This window comes from Schistocerca cancellata, chromosome 3, assembly GCF_023864275.1.
Source record: "Schistocerca cancellata isolate TAMUIC-IGC-003103 chromosome 3, iqSchCanc2.1, whole genome shotgun sequence".
Lineage (NCBI taxonomy): Eukaryota > Metazoa > Arthropoda > Insecta > Orthoptera > Acrididae > Schistocerca > Schistocerca cancellata.
In genome coordinates, this window is record NC_064628.1 from 1,856,269 (window position 1) to 1,872,691 (window position 16,423).

The following is a 16,423-nucleotide window of genomic DNA, read 5'->3' on the forward strand; positions in this document are numbered from 1 at the left end:
GACCAATACCTTCAGTAGATTATATGGAAGAAGTATTAAATATTTGTTAGAACAAGAATACAAAGAAAAGGAGGCTGAAGAACAAGCAGGTTTTAGAGCTGGAAGATCAACAATTGATCATATCTTTTGCCTACAACAAATTATTGAAAAAAAAAAAATGGTTCGGGCACAACCTATACATTTAGTATTCATAGATATACAAAAAGCCTATGATAGTGTGCCTTTATCCAGTTTATGGAAAGCTTTAATATCAATAGGAATAAATCCAAGAATAATTAAAGCAATTCAAAATTTATATAAAAATTCTATTTCAAAAATAAAAATTGGTAAATATCTATCACATGGATTCCAAGTCACAAAAGGATTACGTCAAGGATGTAGCATCTCACCAACATTGTATAAAATATATACAGAAGTAACTTTACAGAATTGGAAGAAAAAATGTCACGCTATGGGAATAGCGATAAATGATAGAACAATATACTCGTTACAATTTGCAGATGACCAACTGATTATAGCCCAAGACTATGAGGACATAGAGTATATGACCAGAAAATTGATTCAAGAATATAAAAAATCAGGTCTAAATGTAAACATGAATAAAACAAAGTACATGGTAATTGGTGGAGTGAATGGAGACTTAATATTAGAAGAAGGGATGGGAACAATAACAGCTACTGAGGAATATAAATATTTAGGTGTGAAAATTACAAATGATGGGAAACAGGACAAAGAAATTGGATCAAGAATAAATTCTGGAAAGACGACAATCTCTTTATTGAATGGAATTCTCTGGGACAAACACATAACAACTGATAACAAAATAAGGATTTTTAAAACAACAGTTAGGAGCATTATTACATATGGTTCAGAAGTGTGGACAACAAAATGGCAACTGAAATCAAAATTATTAGCCACAGAAATGGATTTCTGGAGACGTTCAGCAAGAATATCAAGACGAGAAAGAATAAGAAATGAAGTAATCAGAGACAAGATGAAATGTAAAAATTCAATTATTGATTTCATCGAGCACAAACAACTTAAATGGTATGGACACATCAGACGAATGGAACAGGAAAGGCTACCAAAATGCATAATCGACTGGGTACCAATTGGAAGAAGAAAAAGGGGACGACCACCTGATACATGGAAACAGGGAGTTCAGTCAGCAATGAGAAAGAACAACATTCCTGAAGATTTATGGACAAATAGAGAAGAGTGGAGAACAATAATTAGTGACTTACTGTAATCTAGAATAGGTGCTGGAAAAATGTACTCACATTGTAAATCCAGAATAATAATAATAATAAATACGAGCAGCAAGAAGGGTCGAGAGGCAGTCAGAATGTCACTTTGGTAAAGTGTGTTTGTGTGTTATTGTTTGAGGTGGATAAACAATGCAAAGAACATGTAACGGAAATACTACTTTGTGTTGTGTCATGGTCTTTGGTGGACAGTGGAATTAAGATGGCCACCAGAGTAATAAATATTTGAAGTTTGCATATTTGTTGGTTTCGCTCGTTCTTTAACATCAAAAGCACCTAAAAAACACGGGACCTCATGTTTTTAACCCTAGACAACCAGATTTAGAGCCAGCATCAGCATCGAGAGACAGCAGCGATCCAGCAAGTAGCAGCGATTACTACAACACAATGCATTTTAATGGTGCCAACCTAACATCAAGTGGTAACAAGCTCCGTAAATGGGAGTGAAATAGTGCGATTATAGCAATTAGCAATATCTACGACTAGGCGACCATTACAAAAGTGGGGGCTCGTCCGGGATCTTTAAGTGCATCGATGATAATAGTGCAGCGATAAATTTCGTAAGTGCTTAGCATTCCAAAAAAGTTTATTTGTGCAGTGTGGCAACAGTGAAGATATGTCAAAAATAAATAAATAAAGTGTGTTAGTGCGACTACGAAAAACTATCGTCACACCGCTCGGAAGGTTAACGTCTGGATTATGTCAATGGAATTCATCAATCAAGACTTCAGCTTCGATAAAACCGAATAGAAGTGAAGAAAGCCAACAGGAACACCGATCACGACATCATAGTATAGCTACATAAAGCAAGGTATTTTGTTGTTGTTGTCATTTAAAATAATTAATAGTTAACATGTCTCTACCTGAGAGGGATGAGATCGTAGGAAATGTAAAAATTGAACCAGGGGATGGTGAACAATTAAACTTAACAGAGTGGCTAGCAGGCTTTGCAACTCAAATAAGCTCGCAACTTAAACAATCGAGTGAACAAGTAAGTTCGAAATTTGATCTATTAAGTACTCATCTCAATGAGAAGTGTGAGGAAATTAAAACTACCCTCAGTAAGGACACTAGAGAACAGTTGATACACTTCAGAAAAGAATTTCAAGTTAAAGTTGAAAGTTTAAATGAAAACATACAAGCTAACACAGACAGCATTGCTGTCATCTACAACAGAGTAGATACTGAAGTTGAAAGATTAGATCAGAAAATAGACAAAACATCAGAAAACCTTAAACAAGAATACAACCTGTATACCACTAATATAGATACAAAAGTAGAAAATATACACACTAAATATACACAATTGGAGGACGCATTGATGTCCTAACAAACAATTTACAATCAAAATACAATGTATGGGCACATCCAAGTGAAATGCTTTCCTGGTGAAAATCTGCACCCTATTGACTTTATTCACCAATGTAAGGATATGTTTGTTGTAGGAATGTCAGATAACATAAAAATTAAGTTAGTAAAACGGTTTCTAGAAGGGGAGGCCCTATCCTGGGCAAATGAGAATAATGATTCTTGGAATACTTTTGAAGAGTTTGAAGCTAAATTTATTTGCAAATTTTGGTCACAATCCATACAAGCCAGATTAAAGTCAGAATTTCTAAATGGACCAGTGTATGTATAGAGGGAAAGTAGGGGGAATGCAAAAATTTTGCAGAGATCAATTGAAAAAACTTGCTCACTTGAATAACTCTTTTGATATTATGACACAAATTGATGTTTTAAAAAGAAGGTTACCAGAGAGACTGCAGTGGGAATTGGTCCATGGACCAGACGATTCAATGGAAGAGTTCCTGAAATTTGTAGATTAGATAGGGCCTTGGAAAGAGAAAATAACCAAAGTTTTGGCTCTGGCAACAACCAGTATGGGAGGTGGAACAGGAATGTAAATAGAGATTATTATGGGAGGAGAGACTTTGAAAATTCGGGAAATAATGCTCCAAATAGGGGAGATAGGAGATATGAAAATGATTTCAGAAACAATACACAGGAGGGAGGATAGAGGAGAGATAACAGGAATGATAGAAATAGGTATTGGGGAAGAGAACAAGATAGAAGGGGGTTTGCTGAAACTAGTGAACAAAACGACAACTACAAACTGACAGACCGAGGGAACCAGCCGGGAAACGGTGGACAGTCCCACTAGATGTCCATAGTTTTGGGGCTAGACAATATTATGATAGGACAACACATAACCGAAACTGGAAAAGGAGAGGATACAATGTAAAGAGTAAGTACCATGAAAATACTGATGCTGTTAGAATGAATAAATTAGAATTTAATAAAAGGTTTTGGGATACTATGAGTAAAAGTGATACAGTTAATAAAAACCGTGTTCAAGCACAGGTAGTTAGTGAAAGTGCAAAAGTTGAAGGTATTGCAGAGTTCCATAGTTGGGCTGAAAAAGATACTGGTGTTAATAACAAGTCAGACACACCACAAATAGAATCTGTTTTGGGGGGTTTATTTGATAAGAAGGGGGATGACGACGTGTTTAATGGAGCCAAAGACTCAATTGCTGAGATTCAGATACATAGGGGGGAAACTGAAGATGGGGTGGTTGTGGAGGAGGAGGAAGAAGTAATAGAGGGACATTTAAATAATGATCCTAAATCAAATGATGTTATTGATGAGAGTGTGGAGGAAGAAATAAAAGTATTCGTAGAATTGAAAAGTGATTATGTGGTAAAGGTAAGTGATGTGACAAATATGGGTAATAATGAGGTTAATTTAAGTGAAATGCAGACTAGGGAATGTGTATCTGAGGACAAGCTATTGCCGATTGGGAACTATGAAACACTAATCTATGAGAATGGTAATAATAATAATAATAATATTAAAGAAAATATAAAGGGATGGAATGTAAATGTGTGTTTTCAAGAAAAAGGGGAAAAGTTTTTAGAAGTTTTGTGGAACAACTATGGACACTGTATAAACAAAGATGCCTTTTGGAAAGAATTAGCAAAGGTAAGTGCAACCTTGTATCCTACATGGTGGACAAGAATCCGTAGTGAACTTTATAAAAAAGCTAGGTTGTCCATATGTTCAAGTAAACATTGACATTAGTCCATTTGAAATAAAAGAAAGCCCACATCCTAGTGCGTATACACTTATCTTTCCCAGATCAAGAAGGTTATTTGGATTAAGAAACATCACTGAATTGAAACCATATAAACATTATTAAGCACATTTCCCTGTTTGAATACAGTTACTTACCCATTTTCCGTAAAGCATGTTATCAGCAAAGATTTTACGGGGTGTGTCAAATAGCAACTACCACTCATCCTACAGACCCTGGAAAAGTTCCAGATCTCTGAGAGAATGGTTTTATATTTTTATTGTCACTATTGAATATTAAATTTTGAGACATCTTCTTTACTTGCAACGGGCAAGAAGGTGACAAACATTTATTACTTTCCTTTTGTATTGTTGAATATGGGACATACTTGCACCAAATAAAAGACAATGTAAAAATTGTTGTGCAAGACCCATCATTTTGTTACTATTGTGTTCTTAGGCATGTGATTTGTGTACAATTTTCTACAGCTAATCAGATGTTCACCAAGTTTGATGTTTGTGTTATGTTGTGACCAATTTAAGTGTCCAACTTTAGTATTAATATGTTCTTGTACTGTCTTGACTATGTGTCTCAATGGGAGACAAGTTTTTTAAATATTCCCTTTTTTCTTCAAATGCATATTATATTCATACATGTGACTTCTCTAGTGTTTGTGTTTATATATCATGTCCATACTTATAATTATGTTCTTTGTTTTCATTTCTTTTATGTGGCTCAAAAAGAGCAGACAGTTGCAATATTTTCCTATGGACATATGACCTGTCCATCTATGTAAAATATTTATGTTCCTTCTATTATCTTGATTAATCTGTGACTCAATGAGAACTGACTTTGAAATAATTTACATATATTTTTTATATATCTTAAAATCGCAGGTGATATATTTGTGTCTGTTTTTGATCATTTTCCATGTGGCTCACTGGGAGCAAAGATTAACTTTTTTTTTCATATATTACTAAATATTTTTATTATGCTGTCATACTGAATGACATAACACAAAGTGCATTTGAAACAACACAACTAAAATATTTGCAGGAAAAAGTCATTTTGAAACGTTGTAACGGTCCTTGTATACATACACATTATGCATAGTAAAACAAAAAAATTATTAAAGTAGTACTTTTCCAAATTTTAACCATTTGACACATTAGTCCTAGTCGGCTAATATCATTAACGTTCTGTAAATGATATTACCCGAGGGGGGTATTGTAACAGAACATATTAAAGGCTTTACTGTACCGAAGTATGCGATACCCTCCAAATTCAACCAGTTTAACGAGTATTTATGATTATAGGAAAGTTATTGTGTATGTTAACAATGATTGCATAACATGTCTGCATAAACAGTCAACCCATTAAATTATACTGAGTAACTGACCCACACAAAAGTTTATATCACTTGATCACTGATACAGCAAATGTCATCATGTAAAAACACTAAGTTCATCTTAAATAATTAATATGAAGTACGAAAAATAGTGGCCAACTTAGGTATTTTGGATCTCCTTAAATAAAAATCACCCAGTGAAACCTATTTGTTCACTAGGAGCGTTTTCACTCAGTATTCACGTAAGCAATCCTATGTTAGACGAAAACCAATGTAATTCTTAATAATTCATGTTATTTACTTATTTATGCAAATTAGAGAAGTCAATTGACAAACTTCTAAAAAACGGCCTTTTTGTAACAAAGAATTATTCTGTCAAGTCAACAAATCTGTCTGTCATTTTAATAACATGTTAAATTATGTCACTCGATGCAAATTAATAACTTTTCTGCACAAATTATGATAACAGATGTACATGTGACTTGTAAACTATATCTCTTTTTAGTAGTTCTTTGACAATGTTATAAATACAAGCAGCAAGAAGGGTCGAGAGGCAGTCGGAATGTCACTTTGGTAAAGTGTGTTTGTGTGTTATTGTTTGAGGTGGATAAACACTGCAAAGAACATGTAACGGAAGTACTACTTTGTGTTGAGTCATGGTCTTTGGTGGACAGTGGAATTAAGATGGCCACCAGAGTAATAAATATTTGAAGTTTGCATATTTGTTGGTTTCGCTCGTTCTTTATCATCAAAAGCACATAAAAAACACGGGACCTCATGTTTTTAACCCTAGACAACCAGATTTAGAGCCAGCATCAGCACCGAGAGACAGCAGTGATGCAGCAAGTAGCAGCGATTCCTACAACACAATGCATTTTAATGGCGCCAACCTAACATCAAGTGCTAACAAGCTCCGTAAATGGGAGTGAAATAGTGCGATTATAGCAATTAGCAATATCTACGACTAGGCGACCATTACATGATCTACAGAGAAAGTATGTTGACAGGAAATAATTTATTAATTCACATGTTTATGTTCAGCACTGTTACATAAAACCATAATTATTGTGTTGTTATGTCTATCCTGGACTCTGCTGTACATACCTGTACTGTCATTTGCTGTACGCAAGCAAAATTCCATTCACGCATAATTACTGTATAGCAGACGATTCGCTGATAGACCATCACCTTCTCACTGGATGTTTGATAGTCTCATTTCTTACCTAAGTGTAACAGGAAGTTTAAATGCAAGACCTCACAATTGTCGTAGAACATGAACACACGAAAATGCTGAGGTCACTGTGCTCGCTCGCTGCCATAACCGTGAATCCTCAAGTAAGCACACGATGAAATCAACATGAAGTTGGCGTCTTAAAAACAAGTGCTCATCACATTCTGGAATGCCATAAATTCCATTCTTACCACGTTCATTTACACCAAGAACTCCGAGGAAATGACTTCAACAAAAAGAGTTCAATTTTGTCAGTGATCTCAGCAAAAACTTCTCACTAATCTTAATTTCTTCTCAGATGTTCTTTTTACCAATGAAGTGTCATTCTTGAACAAAGGAAATGTCAATATGAGAAATATGCATTATTGGTCCATCACCAATCAACAATGGCTCCAACAGGTAGAACACCAACAACATTCATGGAACGTTAATGTTTGGTGCGAAATTATTGGAGATACCATTATTGGACCTTTCTTTGTAAATGCCAACCAAAATGGCAGACAATATGCCTGATTTTAAGACACACTCTTCCTGTTCTCTTGCATGCCGTACTTCTGAATCAGAGGATGGTCATGTGGTATCAGCATGATGGATGCCCTGCGCATAACACCTTATGAGCATGATGAATTCTGGACTGTAAATACCATACTAGGTGGATTGGATGTGGTGGGCCTATTAGTTTTTTTTTGTGCAGGAAGCAGTCAAGGAAGCTACCTACTAAAATTTTCCAACAACACCAGAGGACAAATAACACCAGAAGACTAGCAACAACAACATTATTGATGCTTGTATAGCCATCACAGAGGAAATAGTAGCAAGATGGAGGCCACCCTTTGTCCACAAAGTGATCCTATGCATGAATGCCAGTGATCACCATTCTGAACATGTGATGCAAATGCTCTGTTTCTCATGTAGTACTAGTATCACAGAAAAAGTTACTACACAGACCATATTACTTTTGCATTGTCATAAGTACTGTAATATAGTACTGTACAATAACAAGATCCAATTACTGTATAGTGCAGTACAGTTGATTTTAAATTTTTATTCGTAATTTGCAAAACGTTCAAACACACCGTGAAGAGGTTAAGGGGAGCCGGAACAATCCACCTCCTCCACGTTAATTTTAGCAAATAGAAGGAAAATTTTTTCTAAAACCATTAAACATATTGCTCTTAAATTTGGACTACATGTTCAGTCAATATTTCTCTACAAAGTTATAATGTCATGTTAAGAAATATTTATTGGTTTTTGTTTTACAATTTTTTTTTAACAGATGTTTATTTTCTTCTATAAAATGCTGCACTTTTTCTTCTGTAACTAATTATACAATTTTTTTTACAATTTGTTATAACAATGAAGGAAAATAAGTAAAAAATATTGTATAAAAATTTCATTAATATACTGTTAGCAGTTTTTGAGAAAATGTTCCTCAAAGATGAAAATTTTAAAGTTAAAGGAAATGGCTTCCAAAGTTTTTTTAATACATTCCTGCCCCAAATGATGGATTATCAGCACCCTCTTCTTTTTCCAGTGTTAGTTTCCTTTTCACTGGTCTTCCCTTTTGCTGCATGTTGTATGCTTTTGTCTTTTCTTACTGCACCTCTTAGTCTTTCTTCATCAATTAGGCGCACTGTGGAAATGGTGTTGTGTTCTGGTTGGAAACACAAACGTTTCAGCACATCACATTTGATAATGTTTCCTTCATTGTATGTTGCCACTGCATCACACACTCCAAAATGCGATGTTTTTCTCTGTACAAACACTATTTTGGGAATCCTAATCCTAATTAAATTAATTATAGTTTCATTTGGATCTTGTGTTTTCCCATTAAACGCTTTTCCAATAAACTTGGCTGTGATAATTCTCTGAATATGGGCTTAATTACATCAATTACAGCATTTGGCAAACTGTTTTTATGGGCATGTTCCTTTCCTGATTGGTTCTTACACCATGAGTCATCACCTGTGGGGCACAGTGAATGTTGTGGGTGCTCATTTGTTGATGCAGTACGAAAAAATAATGCCCATACTGCTCTCCTCATATGCTCAATGCTTCTTGTATTTTGCCTAATTGCACACCCATAATACCTCTGCAATCTATCAATTGCTTCATCTGTAAATCTTCCTCTTCCTCCAAGGGTCTTACCATCACTAAGCTTCTGGGATCCTAATGTCTGCTTTAGTTTGCGCAAGTGAGCCCCCATGCGCTTCTGCACATGTCCAAAGCACTCCTGTTTTTTAATGTGAATTTCATTACCAGAAGGTTTGAGTTCCTCTACAGCTTTATATCCCTTAGAATCACCATCTCCTAGATAGTTAGTGTATTGTACATTATACCACTCCTGCGATCTGGAAAAAATTGCTTTCACTCCCTCTGCTTCCATCGCTCCACTCGTGCCGTGAAAATTTGCTTCAAAACTTTCACTATGTTCGTCCTTGGTATTGCCCGTACATCTAAAATGTTTTGAGAGAATAGCAACTTCAATTACTTTGCAAATGTCTCCACTGGTAGCTGTCATACCTCCATTTAGAGATTTATGATCTCTACATTGCCATGGTCCATCTAAAGCAACAGTTAAATCTCTACAATTCCCATTATCTGTCACAGCTTCCTCAACTGCTTTCTTCATTGTTGCTTGAGCAATATCTTCAGCAGAAGATCCCACCAATTCATTATGAAATCCAAGCTTGGTTGGTGTTTTTGCCAAGTACATAATTCCACATAACAATGTCCCTGCAGCACTGCCCTTGCCAATGCAAAGCGAGCCATACACTAGCCTAACATTTATATCACACACCTTCTTTCCATTATTACAACTACGAGGAATACTGTTAGAATTGGAAAACGAAACTTCTGCAGCACATTTGTTACACTACAATAACATTTTACATGCCAAACCAATGTGTGGAGTTATTTTCGATTCCAGTCCCTTTTCTTTACAAACTTGGCATAATACATTATGTTTCAAAATATTAGAGAGCAAGGAAATGTTAATTATTTCATTCACATCATTACTGTCACTTTCATAGTTTTCAAATTTTCTTTGCTGTACAAAGTTTCTTGCTGGAAGAAGTTCTATCACATAAAAAAAAATGGTTCAAATGGCTCTGAGCACTATGGGACTTAACTTCTGAGGTCATCAGTCCCCTAGAACTTAGAACTGCTTAAACCTCACTAACCTAAGAACATCACACACACACATCCATGCCCGAGGCAGGATTCGAACCTGCGACCATAGCTGTCGCGCGGTTCCAGACTGTAGCGCCTAGAACCAGTCGGCCACACCTGCCGGCTCTATCACATTCATTTGGAGTAATCAGTGAAGCAGTCTGTACAGCATCTCCCTTTGAAACAAGAAAAGATTTTTTCTTCCATTCATTGTGCCTTTTCTGAAACACTCGATTGCTGAAACGGGGTGTCCACAAACCAAATACGTAAAACAGGTATGAGCAAAATTCGTCAAATACACAAAATTGAACAGCTAAACAACACAAAGCTAATTCCACAAGTCAACACACACGGTATAGCGTTTCTGTTTACCGATATGAACAGTCACTTGTCACAGAGATAAAGCCATACAACTTTGGAAAACAAAACACTGTCTAATTCCGCAAAGATACTCTGCTTGCAGCCAGTGAATGGCGCCATCAGAGGTGACACACCAAGTTGCTACAACCATTTACATGGTGCGTCAACTTTGCAGAGATTCCAGTAAGTAAATCGCAAGTACAAACATTTTCTTTCTGTGAGGACAAAGCAATGTGGACTTGCAAACTGGTAATTATGGTCAGTATGATCTCCATCGCTTTCTGGCCGACGGCAAAAATAGTTTTCAGGCTCTTGTAAACGGCAAAGGTAGGTGTAAACAATTTAAGTGTCTTTTCATAGCGAAATATTGACATATGGATTATTTACCTGCCACCCCACAATCCCTCGCCCCCTCTTCCTCGTTTACACTGCTGCATAGGCATACTGATTATGCTGAATGCACACTTCGATCTTATATCGTGCGAGTTAGGATGCTATAAAATTGAGGGCCAGCTGTTATAAAGTTTAAATCAATTTTATGACTCGGTACCTCTCAAATTTGCTTTTGAAACAGAGCTTTTTTCAGAACTGCAGTTTTCTGGAAGTTCTGTTAAACCTGATTCATACATACATTAATCCTTGTTCCATAGATCATGAATCCGACATTTCGTAGTGGTATGGAATGTGTCACTTTAACATAAGGTTTCTTTACACAAAACAATTAATTAATATTTTTTACAGTTACTACTTCATATCTAAGAATTCTTCTATTGAGTAGGAGGAGTTGTCATTCAGAAATTCTATTAATTTGCTTTTAAATGTCGGTTGGCTAATTGTCAGATTATTAATACACACAAAATTCAAGCTTTCGCAACCCACGGTTGCTTCGTCAGGAAAGAGGGAAGGAGAGGGAAAGACAAAAGGATGTGGGTTTTAAGGGAGAGGGTAAGGAGTCATTCTAATCCCGGGAGCGGAAAGACTTACCTTAGGGGGAAAAAAGGACAGGTTCTTGAGTATATATAGGCGGGATAAAATTGTATGGTAGATTCGGTAAAGAGGAGAAGGTGAATACCCGCCTATATATACTCAAGAACCTGTCCTTTTTTCCCCCCTAAGGTCAGTCTTTCCGCTCCCGGGATTGGAATGACTCCTTACCCTCTCCCTTAAAACCCACATCCTTTCGTCTTTCCCTCTCCTTCCCTCTTTCCTGATGAAGCAACCGTTTGTTGCGAAAGCTTGAATTTTGTGTGTATGTTTGTGTGTGTATCGACCTGCCAGCACTGTCGTTTGGTAAGTCACATCATCATTGTTTTTAGATATATTTTTCCCACGTGGAATGGATATATATATCTAAAAACAAAGATGATGAGACTTACGAAACAAAAGCGCTGGCAGGTCAATAGACACACAAACATACACACAAAATTCTAGTTTTCGCAACCAACGGCTGCTTCATCAGGAAAGAGGGAAGGAGAGGGAAAGACGAAAGGATGTGGGTTTTAAGGGAGAGGGTAAGGAGTCATTCCAATCCCGGGAGCGGAAAGACTTACTTTAGGGGGAAAAAAGGACGGGTATACACTTGCGCGCGCGCGCGCACACACACACACACACACACACACACACACACACACACACACACACACACACACACACACACACACACACATATCCATCCACACATATACAGACACAAGCAGACATATTAAAAGACAAAGAGTTTGGGCAGAGACGTCAGTCGAGGCGGAAGTGCAGAGGCAAAGATGTTGTTGAATGACAGGTGAGGTATGAGTGGCGGCTACTTGAAATTAGCGGAGATTGAGGCCTGGTGGATAACGGGAAGAGAGGATATATTGAAGGGCAAGTTCCCATCTCCGGAGTTCGGATAGGTTGGTGTTAGTGGGCCGTGCTGGCCGTGCACCAAGGCATGTTTAGCCACAGGGTGATCCTCATTACCAACAAACACTGTCTGCCTGTGTCCATTCATGCGAATGGACAGTTTGTTGCTGGTCATTCCCACATAGAATGCGTCACAGTGTAGGCAGGTCAGTTGGTAAATCACGTGGGTGCTTTCACACGTGGCTCTGCCTTTGATCGTGTACACCTTCCGGGTTACGGGACTGGAGTAAGTGGTGGTGGGAGGGTGCATGGGACAGGTTTTACACCGGGGGCGGTTACAAGGGTAGGAGCCAGAGGGTAGGGAAGGTGGTTTGGGGATTTCATAGGGATGAACTAAGAGGTTACGAAGGTTAGGTGGACGGCGGAAAGACACTCTTGGTGGAGTGGGGAGGATTTCATGAAGGATGGATCTCATTTCAGGGCAGGATTTGAGGAAGTCGTATCCCTGCTGGAGAGCCACATTCAGAGTCTGATCCAGTCCCGGAAAGTATCCTGTCACAAGTGGGGCACTTTTGTGGTTCTTCTGTGGGAGGTTCTGGGTTTGAGGGGGTGAGGAAGTGGCTCTGGTTATTTGCTTCTGTACCAGGTCGGGAGGGTAGTTGCGGGATGCGAAAGCTGTTATCAGGTTGTTGGTGTAATGGTTCAGGGATTCCGGACTGGAGCAGATTCGTTTGCCACGAAGACCTAGGCTGTAGGGAAGGGACCGTTTGATATGGAATGGGGGGCAGCTGTCATAATGGAGGTACTGTTGCTTGTTGGTGGGTTTGATGTGGACGGACGTGTGAAGCTGGCCATTGGACAGATGGAGGTCAACGTCAAGGAAAGTGGCATGGGATTTGGAGTAGGACCAGGTGAATCTGATTGAACCAAAGGAGTTGAGGTTGGAGAGGAAATTCTGGAGTTCTTCTTCACTGTGAGTCTATATCATGAAGATGTCATCAATAAATCTGTACTACACTTTGGGTTGGCAGGCCTGGGTAACCAAGAAGGCTTCCTCTAAGCGACCCATGAATAGGTTGGCGTACAAGGGGGCCATCCTGGTACCCATGGCTGTTCCCTTTAATTGTTGGTATGTCTGGCCTTCAAAAGTGAAGAAGTTGTGGGTCACGATGAAGCTGGCTAACGTAATGAGGAAAGAGGTTTTAGGTAGGGTGGCAGGTGGTCGGCGTGAAAGAAAGTGCTCCATTGCAGCGAGGCCCTGGACGTGTGGAATATTTGTGTATAAGGAAGTGGCATCACGCGCATGCCTGTCCTTTTTTCCCCTCTAAGGTAAGTCTTTCCGCTCCCGGGATTGGAATGACTCCTTACCCTCTCCCTTAAAACCCACATCCTTTTGTCTTTCCCTCTCCTTCCCTCTTTCCTGACTTCACAGAGCAAATGGAATGACCACACAAAACAAATAGCAAGTAAAGCAGCTGTCAGATTCACTGGAAGACTTAAGGAAACCTACTCACCCATGAAGAGTGGCTCATAAGGCACTTGATCAGTTGATTCTTAAGTATTACTCATCAATGTGGGTTCAACAAAAAATCGGCATTTTTGTAACAAGGTCTTTAGACTGTGCGAAACTGTTGCAAGAATGCAGAGCAAACTCCAGTAGCAGACATTACAAAAGAGGCATTGTGCATCACGGAGAGCCTTACTATTGGAATTTCGAGACAGCACTTTCTGCAAAGAGTCTGACAACATTACTCCCATATACAGCTCATGAAAGACCATGACAAGAAAATTCGAGAAACTAGAGCTACTACAGAGGATGACGGACAATCATTTTTCCCCACACACCATTTGCAAGTGGAACAGGGAAGGGGAGATCATTTAATGATACCAGAAGTACCCATTGCCACATACTGTTAGTTAGGTTGAGGGTTATGCTGTAGATTTAGTATCCAGAATATCAAGGACTACTTACAACAGTTAAGGGGCGGTTAGCATCAGGAAAGGATACAATGGTTTTATGACACCCTCACCAATCAAATTGGTGCATTTACTGAGACTGGAGAGCGTGCATCATCATACTGATAAGTGGACTTATGTCAAATTCTTTATAGGTTTGATTCGATTTTATCACTGAGACAGCATCACCAACCCCCTCATCCCCCCCAAGTTCAATTTTGTTTCACCCTTCCCTTTGGGTGCTAAATTTTTTTAATCAATGAGTGTACAATGTTGTTCAGCATCTTTCGTTTGTTAAAAAAAATAGAGGCAGTTTTTTATGTAACTGTATGGCTGAAGCTGCATAACACAAATATTTGTTTTCTGTCTTATTGAATTAGTGTCAAGCATCATGGCCATCACAGGAACAAATCAGTTTGTAACAGTGTTGATCCATACTCCTATCACGCAGCTTCAAAAATGATCTCCACTCAACTTCTACAAAAAATAGCAGCGCTACTTTTCATTTAAAACAATAATGAGCACAAGCAGCGACAGTGCATCTGTGGGAGCATTAACTGTTAAACTGTGCATTATGTTACATCATTATTTTAAATACTCCTGTGCCCATACCTAATACTTTCCGGAAATCATTAATTACAGTTTCATGGTAAACATGTCTGTCTTCCCATATCTTCAATAACCTGTAAATTCTGTTCCTCGTGTCTTCATCAGATTGTGGTAATGATAATTTTTCAAATGCTTTTCTGAGTGCTCTCTCAAACGACTGGCCAAATTCAGGGCCTTTTCTTCTGCTTCTCTGAATAATGTCATTTGCGAGGTACATGTACACAATTTTTTTCTTTGGACATCCTAGAAAACAAAAAAATTCCAGTAAGAACACATCTGAACAGTGGATTTTTTTTTTTTACAGAAAATGGTGACGATTGTAAGAGATGGACAAAGATTTACTGTTACAATCAGTGTACAGTAAAATTATATCACAACAAACATAAAGAAAGGTACAAGAAACTACTATATTCTCCACAGCATATGAGAAATTAAGCTTTTAATTAGTTTACATCCATCAGTTGTACACATCAATGGCTTTATCACTCTTCAATTGGAAGCTATAGATAGCTTGGTGGTCTGCATTACTGATCACTGGTGTAAATGAACTTAAACTAGCATATTGCTACACGACATTGTTAAACAGAAGAAACTCGTGTATTTGCATTAAAGACAGGACTTCAAAGTTAAAAGACGTGATATTTCTTTGAAGGAAAGATGTTTAGCTATTAGTGGAAGACATTAAAGAGCAAAATAAATTTATCAAGTTGTTATACAGTGCTTACATAGACCCCCTAACAGTCACATCCATGTCTCTTTCACAGAATTAATGTAAGTTCTATATAAGATGGGTACTCTTAGAGGATATATTCTTATTTTTGTTCACTTAAATATTAACATGGTGAAAGTAGAGAAGTTCTAACAGGTAGGGAGGGGAGAGAGAGAGAGAGAGAGAGAGAGAGAGAGAGAGAGAGAGAGAGAGAGAGAGAGAGAGAGAGAGAGAGAGAGAGAGAGAGAGAGGGGGGGGGGGGGGGGCGGCACCTGTAGTTGCAAAATATTCAGCAAAGTCATGACTGATGACTTTATTGAGACTAGAATTTGAGATGACATTTCATAAAACAGTACAATCCATTTAAGGATCTAATAGAAAAACTTCATGACACAAGGTATCAAAAAGTCCTGAATAACAATCATATCTCAGTGCCATCAAAAAATTAGTGACCCAGCCTTCTTACAGTTTTTCCTTAAAGATGAACAATACTTCTGCAGGACATGTAAAGAATCCAAAATGTTATGACATCATACAACTAAGATAACAGAAGAAAGTCAATTTTGGCTACAGTAAGCCAATAATCTTTTAACACAAAGCCAAAACAGATCTACAGAGAAATCATAAATATGATGGATTGATAGATAGCACTAAGGGAGAAACCAGGGCATTTGATACCATCTGTAAACTCTGACCAATGACGTCACGCCAAGGACCGAGACGGAACACACAATTTCAAAATCATGACCCATACTCTTAAATGTTTCCATGGTGTGCAAACATACTGATGAAATACAAAACTGAGCAAATTCTTAATGATAAATATTTAAACTAATGGGACACCTGTGGGAAAATGTGGGGAGGT

General features: G+C 37.9%; 1 protein-coding gene across 1 annotated transcript in view; it reads right to left on the reverse strand.

Moving 5' to 3' along the window:
• Nucleotides 1-16,423, reverse strand: part of LOC126176757 (regulation of nuclear pre-mRNA domain-containing protein 1A-like) — a 50,659-nt gene that overhangs the window by 18,257 nt on the left and 15,979 nt on the right. The window contains exon 2 of the mRNA XM_049923926.1: nt 14,853-15,092. Coding sequence (XP_049779883.1) covers nt 14,853-15,092 — 240 coding nt within the window. The remainder of the gene's footprint in view (nt 1-14,852; nt 15,093-16,423) is intronic.